The sequence below is a fragment of the Hoplias malabaricus genome, chromosome 2, assembly GCF_029633855.1.
Source record: "Hoplias malabaricus isolate fHopMal1 chromosome 2, fHopMal1.hap1, whole genome shotgun sequence".
In the NCBI taxonomy this organism is placed as follows: domain Eukaryota; kingdom Metazoa; phylum Chordata; class Actinopteri; order Characiformes; family Erythrinidae; genus Hoplias; species Hoplias malabaricus.
This window is the reverse complement of record NC_089801.1, coordinates 27130611-27142432: the sequence shown is the minus strand read 5'-3', so window position 1 is coordinate 27142432 and position 11822 is coordinate 27130611. Positions and strand designations below refer to the sequence as shown.

Here is an 11822-nt window from a genome sequence, read left to right as displayed (position 1 = left end):
GACTATTAAAGAAAAGGGTAATATGGGGATGAGAAAGTATGCAGAGAAACAGGTGGACTGTAATTGTAGAAGTGCTCCTCTATGATCAGTATTGTATTCCAAAAGACATTATTAAAGAACAGAGTAAATATTTTTGATTCCTGAATCAAGTTTATTTACAGCATGTTTTTTGAACATGGAATTCAAAGCTTTGCTGAAAGAGGAAAGTGGTTAATGACAGGTTAAAGCTTTCTGTGCTCAAATGCAAACAAAACAACTTCAATCCTTCGTTGTAACTCAATATTTAACAAAGCCTTGAAAGAATTTCTATATTCATATTTTCTTAGAAAATGACTTTGCACTGCCTCTGTGGCTGTGAAGTGTGACATGAAAATGGAGACAGTGTCCCCGTATGTGTTGTAAAAACTACAGACCGATTCAAGGAACAATTCCTTGCTTGTGAAGACATGAGTGATTGATTGTTGTCCAGGATTATTTTCAGGCAGTTCTGTGAATGGCTGCAGAGGCTGTTCATCGACTCTGTCCTGCTGCATTGGGACTGGACGAGGGATTCTCCTGGTTGGACAGGAATGGTGTGGGTTCGTTCAGAGGAGGGGTCAGAACATGGCGACACACTGGACACGTACCAGACTGAGGGACAGAGGAAAAAGTAAAAGATTACCCATGTAAACCACACAGTTCACTATGTGTATTTCTTACAGTTCACTGTGTGTATTTCTTTGCCACTAATCTGCACTTAACTCTGTGAAAGACAGTTGCTCATGAACTTGTATGTACCTTCAGCAAAACTATAGATCCACAACCAAACAGATGCTTATTGTCAACCATTCCATTTTCAAACTACAACTACTACTTTTATTGTTTCTCTTTTAGCACAGCGTATTTTCAATAAAGTTAAAACAACAAGGCCTTGTTTAGACCAATTTTTCAGGATGTCTGGTTTTATGAGAAGAGATTGCTTTCAGTATCAATGGAAAATTAACGTGAAATATGATTTTCAATTGCTTTCAGGCAATTTGAATTACATCTCTCAGAATTAGAACAGATTTCATAATTTTCCTCTTCATGGGCAAGGCCCTTGATCTCAAACCTTGAGCATACACATGATAGTCTTAAATGTTGCCGATATTTTTAACTGCATGGAACATACTTGGCTCAGTTTGGCATTCTGCTTTTCTACTAGACAAATGTGGTACCTGGTCTCAGCTGGAACATTTTAGTCCTTGCTTGGGCTGGGTTCAATGTGAGGTGAGTAGGTACTAAAAGTGACATAAACCCTGCAGAGATTGGCCAAAGAGGCTCATAAATAACAACATAATTCACACCTCCAACAAACCTGTCATCTGTAAAACCTCCAAGTTACAGCAGTGGTCACATTGGTTTTTTCCAACTCACAACGGCAGCTCGTAAAATTACACCATGGTTGTGTTTGCCATTAGAGGGAGTGTTTTGCGATGTCACCAGCTGCTTTTTGAGGGAGCCGTTGCAGTGGAAACCAGCTAGGTACCAGGTATCAAAAAAGCAAGCAGAGTCAAGTAGAGTACATACCATGCAGTTAAAAAGCACCATTACTGTGGTTCAGCTGGTGCTCCAGATAACCAAATACATGTGCAAAAGCACTGAAAATATTTTTTCACATGTCCTGCTGAAAGGTGTCAAATGCTGAATACAACTAATCTGGGTATGAATAAATTGTATACAAAATGATTTGTAGTAACATCCAGAATAAACACAGTACCTTCCTTAGCCAAAGAGTGACGCAGAGTTTGTGGAACATGTGGCGACATGGCAACTCTGTTGCTATCTCCTCATTGACGTACTCACAACAGCAAATAGCACAGCTCTGTTCCTGTCCTGCTCCAGAAAAAGAGGAAATATGAGAGAAGTACAAACAGAGAGAAAGCGAGAGGGGGTACTATATTACATTACACTCTACTTAACATTCTAATTAAACAAACCCAAGTCCATTTACACTTTCCTCAAATTAGTCCTTATTAAAAAATCCCTTGTTTTAAATCCATCACTATAACATTTCAAAGGCGACATTCACTATTTTAATCAAAAAACACTTTTTCTAAAATTCTGAGGATATTTCCTCACCATTTGCTGCTCTCCAGTCTGTTTGCGAGCTCAAAACCTGTCTAATCTGTTTACGAAGCTTGGACGAGCAGCAGGTCCATTTTTGTTTTGGATATATGTCTTAAACGCTGACTTCAGTACCAGACTGAAATTTAATGAGCTCAGAAGTATTAGAAAAAGTGGGATGGGGATACATTGTTATTGTGAGCAATAAGCATTTAAGAAAGAATACAGAGCAACTGCCTGTTTCATACAAAAAGGGGAAAAATGTACTGTTTAAAAATGTCATTGTATTCATAGTTTTTGAAGGCAGTCTTGAAAATCTGGTACAAATAGTACATATTTTCCATGTCAAAATATTGTGAAAAATGTCTTACAGTTTTGTCATTTTTTGTAACTCAAACTAGCAGAGCACTACTTAAAAATCACCAATTAGAACTTAGGTCAACAATGATTAATGTAGGATTATTAAACACTGCAGATTACATTACAGAAACAACAAAACATTGAGCCCTTACTGTAACCAGGGGAAAATCTTCGTTTATCACTTCTCAAACTGGCAAGTGTTGGCTTACCCCTGTGGTGGTCCAGCACACTGATGTGAGGTAAGGAGTCAATAATCTGCTCTGATGCTGGAGGATGAGCCTGCTCCACATCTATGGCCAGCGATTCGAGATGAGCTAGTGCCGCCTAAAACGACAACAAAGAGCTCAATATCAAAGAGTGTTTTGAAAATTAGTATGTAAATTTGTTCTTTATCTGCATTTAAAAATGGGGATTCAAGAATAAAATATGTCTTTCTGATTTTTTTGTTTTGTTTTTTAAAACCACAATTTTTATTTGTGGAAATGTTTAAATATTTGTTAAAATATTTTGTTAAAAATTTGTTTCAAACGTGAATGGTTCCCACTGTTTTTCTAATCTAATCTAATTTTTCTAATGTATGGGTATTAACATATAAATGATATGACTATACTGAAAAGAAAAACTAAATAAATATACATATATACATACACCCATACATACGTATGTCTATCTGCTAACTTAAATGTAAAAGTTTACTTACACTTTAGCTTATTTGTAAATGTGATTTATTCATTTATTTATTAAATATTTGTTTTTAATTTACATATTTTCTGTAAAGTGTAAGCCACATGAAAAGAATCAAATTGCTTTGTACACTTAGAATAAACCAGCTAATTCAGCACAAAGTGGGTCCCCAACATGGTTTAAAATACAGCATCTCTAAAAATGTCCAAAATGGTTTAGTACAGAGTCTTGAATACAGAAACATTTAAATTGTTGTCTTTTTACTATTTTCAATAAATATAGGCTTTAAATAATTTGCACATCATTGGATTGTGTTTCGTTTACATTTGCACAGCATCCCAACTTTTTTTAGATCGATGTGTAAGCCTGGAGAGAGATGTTATACGTTATTTTCTCTTTGTTTTCTAAGCTTTTTTTTATTATTATTATTTACACTAAGATTTCTAATAATATACGAAGCAATAAAAATTACAGATATCCTGTAGTAAAATAACATTACCCCACTTACCCAAGTAACACTAATTCTGTCCAAATAGGGCTTAAGAAAAATAGGGTAATCCAGAGGAGCAAATTATTGAAGAAGCTAAGAGAATAATATTATTGCGCACTGGGAGACTTTAGCCTACATCAAATTCCTGTAACTGGTCAGAAAGTCTGAACCATCCAAAACAGTATTTTCACACTTCAAACGAACCGAACCGAACAAGAGACCATATCTTTTGACTGGACCAAATTTTGGTCCCTGGGTCCGGGCCAAAGGAGAAGAGAAAAACTATTGTATGTAATTCACTCCACAATATGGTTTTAAAAAAAATTCCATTTCAGTTTGAATTTTAACAGAAATGAATTTTTGTATAGAGCAGTCTTACCTCCATAGCTTGTGCAAGTCTTTCCTCTAAAGCCATATACGTAAGAAGCTGAGGGTGGTCCACATAGGAGATGGCCTGAGCCATACCAAAGCCTTCTTCAAAGTCATCGAGCAACCTGAAGAACAATGTCTGTTGCTTTTAATAACCAGCATTCAAGTTCACAATAACAGTTGATTTAAGAAAATCTCATCACCTTTATTAATTTTATTATGTACAATTAAGGGTTTTCTCACTTTTTTTTTTTGCTAAACCACAACAGAAAAAACTAGTGATTAATCTCTTCATCAACAGACGTTTCCAAACATCAAAGTCTGTTGGCAAAGCTGGATAGGCATGTGTCTACAGACTTTGGACCCAGTAGCATGGCACGCACATGTAATCGTACTCAAATTAATTGAAATCCTACTGTTAATAATGTAATAATGTAGATTCAGTCCAATGTCTGGTGCTTTGTGGTTTCATAAACTGATTACAGCATTAAAATAAATAATTTCCAGACCTCCACTCAGTATCCAGGTCTTCGCTCATGCTGGAGTCATCCTCCAAGTTGTTGCTACTGTCCATGATAAAGAGGCCTGGGTGCACAAATTGACTTGCACTGTCTGGATTTTCATCACTGCTGCTGCCTGAATCCTCATTACACCTCAGCCATGGGACTTCACCTTCTTCCAGAGGAGTCTGCTCTCTGGAATGCAGCCACATACCACACACAAACCAAAGAAAAAATAAATAAAAAATACAGAAAGATATTCACTGCAATTAATAATGACTTGGTGTAAAAAGGGTAGCTTAAGATGAGACATTTTCATTTGTGGGTTACTGCAGTTCTCTCTGGTTTGTTTAGGTTCAGAAATTTGGTGTTTTAAAGGTGGAACAGTGTGTCTGAGGACAAAAATGACTGCTGTTCATAGATATCTGACCACAAAAACTCATTTATTACTTGAGTTGTTTAGTTTTGTACTCTTTATATGCATATAGTTAGCAATCTCCTGGATTTAGAGTGTGTTCCTACCTAATTAATCTGAAACAGCTAAAATAAGGAACTTTTACCCACCTATGGAGCAGGAATAAAGCAATATCCTCATCTTTTTTTATGATTTTCAACATATGCAGAGGAACCATATCATGTCTGAGCAAGCCATTTTATTTTTTAAACTAATTTACAATCAAAAATGTCACCCAAGTCCTGTGGAACTTCTGGAGGCCCAGAATGCCTTATTAATTAACTTTCTATCAATTACATTTATGGCATTTATTATGTTACTAATAGATTAATGCAAATGTACTGTTAGAAGTCTTGTTTGTATAGTATAGTGTTCCTCCCCGAGCAGGGAATTTAGCTCTTGTCTGTGGTTTGTTGGGACAGTAATGTTACTCACTATGCTATACCATCTGATTACATTTATGGGTTATTCTATCAGCAATCAGTCTCATTATAAGTATGACAACAATGCATAAGGGTTTTTTCATGTTTAGGGTTATTTTAAAAATGTTACACAGTCTGCACTCACTCCTGTGTGAGGCTGAGTGGGGGAATGTCCTCCAAGCTACTGCTGGAAGTGGGTAACTCATCAAGGCCAGGCAGAGTCTCCCAACTGTCCTCACTGCAGTGTTGCTCCTTTTCCAAACCAGAGTCTGATGTCCATGAAGCAGACCATTCACCTTCACTGTATTCAGAGCTGCCCCCACCCCCCGGAACAGACATAGACAGACACACACACACACACACACACACACACATTGGTACATGTGAGCCTTTTAAGCAGCAAATCTTCTTAGCTACAACAGGGCTTCAGATCTCATCCGTACACTCAACTGAAGAAGAAATCATTAGCATTAAGCAAATGCACAAAACAGTTTACTTCACACAGAGACAAAACGAAGGATGGAATAAACAAATATAACCAAACATAAAATAACACATACATACTTAAATATTTGGAAAGAAATATAGGGGGATTGTTTCTGCACAGAAAATAAAAAATATTTTAAAATGCCTGAAGAAATACTTCTCATTTGAATTCTTTTTGTGTGAACTATCCTTCCTTGAAATTAAAACTACACAATAAGATTCAAAAAACGAACACAAGCAGGGCAGCGTTGTGACTAAACCTCTAAAACAATTTTAGAAACGTAAAATAAGGCAGTTTAATACAATGATTGATTCACAACCCTCACTAAAGTCAACTAACCAATAATGATTGTGACTAGTTGCTTGCTGTGCATGCAGAGACTGCATGTTCCTCAATAGCAACAAATTACATTCAAGAACCCGCAAGAAGTCAAGAAACAGCAATCAGTTTTATCAGAGAGACATCTGAATATTAGCTGTGGAAAATAACAACCATGCAAGTTTTTCTTTTGTATCAAGCAGTACAAAAATGTATGTTCCATAATATGTAATGAAATTTTAGCATAATGTAAAACTATTAGTTAAACTAAAAAGGAGTACAGACAGCAGTTCATCTAGTGCTCTGCATTCATTAGTCCCCTTTCACTCTGTTCATCAATGGTCCCCCACAGAACCACCACAGGTCAGGTACTGCTTTGCTGACCACTCTCAACTCTGCAGTGACCCAGATGGAAAAGCACCAAAAGTATGCAGAGCAACAGATGGAGGTCTGCAAATGTTGAACTACACAGTTCACCAATATGGTAAGTGTGGCTGATACTGATTATTGCAGCCGTAGTCTTAAGTTTGGAGACGCAGGCTTGAGACTCGAAGGTGGCTGGTTTAATCCCCATTATCAGGAAGAAAGATGGGGGACGGGAGTGGGATCTCTGCTTTCTTTTCACTTAGTATCCACAGCTGAAGTGCCCTTGAGCAAGGCACCTACCCTCCAACTGCTCCCTGGGTGCTATGGCTGGCAGCCCATTGCTCTGGTAGTGTGCTCACTGGCCCTGGCGTGTGTATGTTCACTACAATAAATGGGTAAAATGCAGAAACTCAGTTTTCCCAAATGAACTGATAAAATGACACTTCTCCTTCTAAAAAGGACAGTGTGCGCAGAAACAAGGAACTCATTTTGATGTGACAAATTGGTGTATATACTATAGCTCAGGGGTTTTCAACCTATTAGCATGTCTACTTTAAACCTGCAACCCCCCAGCATTTTCTATGTCAGGCCTGCTCTCCCAGTGGAAAAATAAAATACATGCTTTAGACGTAGCACCTGTGCAGCGCATGCAGGAGAAACTCCAGAACATTCCCCGTTCAGTTCTCACATTTGCTGACTCAGACTTTACCCGAAGCATTTACTAGGGTGCTACAGTTATAAAGTCTGGGATGAATGTTGCGTGTGGCCGCATACACATATACAGCTCTTCCAGGTAAACTCCAGAACAGTTCTGTATTACCACTTCTGCATGTGTGTGAAAGGGTCATAAGAGACTGGCCAGTGAGTGGGCGCAGTGTTTAAAAACTCCAATAACACTGCTGTGTTTTATCCACTTGTACCAGCACAACACACACCAACACACACCACCATGTCAGTGACACTACAGCGCCGAGAATGATCCAGCACCCAAATCATACCTGCTCTGTGGTGGTCCTGATCATTGAAGAACAGGATGAAGTGGGGGAAAATATAATATACAGAGCAACAAATGAATAATAATTAGTATTTTTTAAATTACGAAGTGCTCCTGTGTGATCAGTGGAACTCAGAGGATGGACAGTGAGTGTAGAAACAAGGAGGTGGTCATAATGTTATGGTTGATCGATGTAGCTACTACTCTCATTCAATTCCCTGGATGTTTTAATACACTATCAAAAATTATTCTTACCTCTCATCCCCTTTTTCAGGTGATGCACACTTCTCAATGTCTTCCAGGTCTTCCCAGAAGTCATCATCATTGACATCATTATGCAGTTCCACTTGGCTGTTCTGCTCAGCTTGTTCAGATGTTTCCAAAGTGCATTCATCAGGAGGAAAGCTGAAGAGGAAATCTCTTCTATTTTCATGTGAGCAGATGAAAGGAGGTGCAGAGCCACATGTGCTCTTGACAGATTTTGCACCAGATGTCCAACTTGCTTCTTCCAAAGGTGAATATTTTGTTTTGTCAAGGTGACTTTCACTCGTCTGCTTGCGGACCTTTGGCCTGACCACCATTTCAGATTGAACTGCTTCTGGCACACCGGTGCTTTCTGGGTCTATACAGGAACAAGGGCCACTACTGTATGTTGATTCACTACATGTGTCGGATTGGACTTTTCCCAGAAAACTATATTTTCCCTTGGTTTCCCCAGATTTCTGGGAATGTCTCTCCTCCCGACTGGGCTTAGAAGGCATCTCTTGGGCTAAGCAATCTGACAGTTTGCAAAATTCCGCATGCACATTTGCGTGGCCAAAGTCATCACAGTCTTTTCCAAGGTCACAAAACATGGCTAGCTCTTTCCGAATGGCACAAGATTGGTCACTGTTCAAGTCCTCCTCTTCCCCACCACTGCTGTCTGGTTCATAGGAATCAATGTTCACAAAGCTCAGGACTCCTGCACTGGGACACCTCTGGTCCAACTCATCCTCAACAGCCCAAGCCCCAGCACATTTATCAGCACTAATGTTATGGTCATTATTAAACTGGACTTTGTAATCATTCCTCTGTTTCTCACAATCCATCATCGTTCGAGGGGCAGAAGAGTGCTTGTTAGGGTCTTCTTCTGCTTTTGAGTTCACAGCTCCTGAATTGGAAAACGGCACTGGAAAGTTGGCTGGAATCATTGAAGAACTGTTCCCATTTGAAATTGCTAAAGAGAGAATTTATAAAATATAATTTTGTAACCATTATATGTTACATTATATTACATGTATACCATAAACCATTTATGTCTAAGAAAATTTGCTCTACTATTTGAGGTTAAAATTTTCAAAAACCCAGTGAAAACAGATCTAGCCGTTAAAACTTCTTCTAATCAGTTAAAGAATAAAAGAGCCATTTTCTCCATTGATTCTTATTTATGTCATAAAACAGCTCCTAGGTCCGGTGGGAACATCCATGGATGAAGTGTGCTTGAGCATAGAACGTAACTCCCAAACACTCGCTGGGCACCAAGGATTGCTGCCCGCCGCTCCGGTTGTGTGTGTTCACTGCCCTTAATCACTAGGTTGACTGTGTGTTCACTGCCATTGATGGGTTAAAAGGAGGTCAAATTTCTTTAGTATGGATGTACAGTGATCATAAAGCATGTAACTAATATGAAAGAAAATGTACAATAAACACTTCCATAAATGTCGTTTGCTACTTTTTGGTGGTAAAATTAAACAACAATCACAACTTACTGAGATAGTGTTAGTAGTTGGAGGTAAAACTAAACAACAAAATTTTTTACTTCTATTGCTAAAGTCACTAAAACACTGGCATTCTGAAATTCTTGACGATTCATACCAATGGAGCCCTCCTCATGGACACTGTTCATTTCGACTTCCTGAGAATTCCCATTAGACAGATTTCTGTGCTTGTATGGAGTGGGTCTGAAGCTGATGTACGCATGCCTCCTGCCATATCTTCTGCCTGTGATGGTCTGGTAACCTCCAGCTGGTTTGGGCCAGGATGGCTTGCCTGCTTCCTGACCCATTTCTGTGTGCAAGAAACACTTTAAAACAAAATTTTTTTTCATTCTTGGATATATGAAAAAGCTGTTAACCTGACACCTAGTGGCCTGGATGTGTCTAGGGGCAGCTATGTGGAGAACCCACTCTATAGAGAATAAGATGGTTCATTCAAGAACTGCAAAGCAAATTGTTCCTTCACTGCATGTGAGATGTACTTCATTAATATATAAAAGTCTACTATGTATTACAGCCACTTAAAATGTTTGGTTGTCCATTGTAGCTGTTCACAGTGTAAGATTTCATTGTTTAGACTATATTACTCCGCAGAAGAGCATTGTTTAAGACATCTATCTAATGTTAGCTGAGTTAACTTGGGCAGCCTCCAGTTAAGCTTGCTAACCTATGACAGATCGCATTAGTGCTAATATGTTGGGGAGGTTACCGTTAAGTTGTCTACACGAGACGTCTTTTTAATTCACGTGACGACAGGTCTGTGTAGTTGGGCTTTGTTTACATGTTTACCATAAAACACAGTGCTGTTCATTTTTACTGCTGCTAACAACAACGTTATAAAAGTTAGCATCACTGGCACAGACAATGGGTGCCTTTAAAGCGAGCATTTAACAAATATGACAAATAGTCCTTAACTCGTTTATGTAGATATAAAACGCTCAATTGTTTGGCTTCACTCGCCATGAAAAAATAAATAAATACATTTCACCAAAGAAAAGATGAACTTGACAAAAGGCCCTGTTTTTGTAGCAAACGTCCTAGCCTGTTTACGGAGAGCTAGCTCTTCTGTTAAACTTCACAATCTGCTGTAAATTACAAAATACTGCTGTTAACCGTAAATACTAAAGCCCTCGCTTTACTGGCTGTGTCCTTCAGTTAAAATGTAGTAGCTAACTAACTATAAACAAACGCTCTTACCTCTGTTCCTGTATCCCCCTCTCGTCAGAACAACTCATAAACCAACGTCACTACCAGCAGATTCACGTGACACAGGTCCTCCAATTAGGTTTCAGCAGACTCGAGCTCACTCGAGGGCAAAACAGATATTTTGGTTGAATCTCAAATGTCTCCCTGCTCCTTAAGTAGTGTGTCAGTAGTTTACATTTAACAGTAAATTTAGTAAGTACGAAAAATCTGATTGATATAAAAATACACCTCTCAGCAGTTTGAACTGAGTACAGAGTCTGTACATAAAGCAGTTCAGGATGTATTAATTGCAGAAACCTGGATAAGAAATATAAGTTTTAAGAAAAAGTATGAGAAGTATGACAAAATACTGTGCTGGCCATTTACTGTTGAAGTGGCATGCTAAAGATGTGTGTGTGTGCACTCGGAATAAAGGGAGAGGGAATGAGCATCAGGCCTCCAATAAAGCACAAAACCTTTCTCTTTCTCTCTTTCTCTCTCTCTCTCTCTCTCTCTCTCTCTCTCTCTCTCTTCATCCATTAGGGATTTCCTACCTTTCATGTTATGTACCCTGTTGTTGTTTTATTCACTCTCTTCATCCATTAAGGATTTCCTACCTTTCATATCTACCCTAATGTTGTTTTATTTCCCTTGTAAACTCCCTCCACCATCCTTGGGTTTGGTGCCAAGCATGAGAGAACCTAATAAAAGTATTTGCATTTTCAAAGTAGAATCTAAGGCAGGTTTTTAAAGGTGCAGTACACTATTGTATATAATTTTCTAAATAGTACAAATAAACCTTAAACTAAGAAGGACATGATTAAAATGGCACCAGAAGAAGAACAAGTACATTCTGAGCCTTTGGAAACCTGTTTGACAAACTGCATTCTGGGATGATGTGGCTGTGTTTGTTGTTGTTGTTCATCTGCTTGGCCACTGGAGGTTACATTGATTAATGCACTAGTGCACTGGTCAGATCTGAAAAGTACCTGTTGGTCTTTGGCCAAGCTCCCTTTCCAGCCTAACCCCTGTTTTCTATATGCAAATGGGTTATGATGCAGCCAAAGAAAATTATTTGATCTTACAGTTCCTCTAATTAATCACAGAGATGCACTGTCCAAGCTCTCCACACTGTACACACCCACAAGCTTCAGGACAAGCTGCCCTCACTGCACACTTAAAGGCCCAGTTTGCAGTTTTATCTGAATACATTTTTTGACTGTAAAATTACCTACTTTGTTTATGCTTTGCTGAAAGGTAGAGGACAGGATACGTATAGTATTTACACTGTATGGCCAAACGTTTGTGAACACCTGCTCATCCAACATTTCTTCTGAATGTGTTTCTCCTTCAG

General features: G+C 38.5%; 1 protein-coding gene across 3 annotated transcripts; it reads right to left on the bottom strand.

Annotated features, from left to right (window-relative positions):
- Nucleotides 1-130: 130 nt before the first annotated feature.
- On the bottom strand, nt 131-10624 carry pja2 (praja ring finger ubiquitin ligase 2). 3 transcript variants are annotated; one of them, XM_066657784.1, is made up of 9 exons: nt 10481-10624; nt 9384-9575; nt 7785-8745; nt 5510-5677; nt 4498-4683; nt 3999-4113; nt 2655-2769; nt 1739-1854; nt 131-630 (listed from the first exon to the last, which is right to left on the bottom strand). In XM_066657784.1, the coding sequence occupies exons 2-9, from the start codon at nt 9571-9573 to the stop codon at nt 511-513; spliced, it is 1971 nt and encodes a 656-aa protein (XP_066513881.1). In that variant the 5' UTR covers nt 9574-9575; nt 10481-10624; the 3' UTR covers nt 131-510. The 3 variants fall into 3 exon arrangements, with proteins under 3 accessions (XP_066513881.1, XP_066513891.1, XP_066513899.1); XM_066657794.1 differs by having other exon boundaries at nt 9384-9591; nt 10481-10567; XM_066657802.1 differs by lacking the exon at nt 9384-9575 and having other exon boundaries at nt 10481-10556.
- Nucleotides 10625-11822: the final 1198 nt, after the last annotated feature.

Excerpts from the sequence above, each read along its gene's own strand:
- pja2 (XM_066657784.1), bottom strand. The coding sequence starts at position 9,573 with ATGGGTCAGGAAGCAGGCAAGCCATCCTGGCCCAAACCAGCTGGAGGT. Across the intron at positions 5,678-7,784 it reads CCTGAAAAAGGGGATGAGAG|CTCTGAATACAGTGAAGGTG; the intron begins GTAAGAATAATT and ends GGGTGGGGGCAG. Across the intron at positions 4,114-4,497 it reads GACCTGGATACTGAGTGGAG|GTTGCTCGATGACTTTGAAG; the intron begins GTCTGGAAATTA and ends ATTGTTCTTCAG.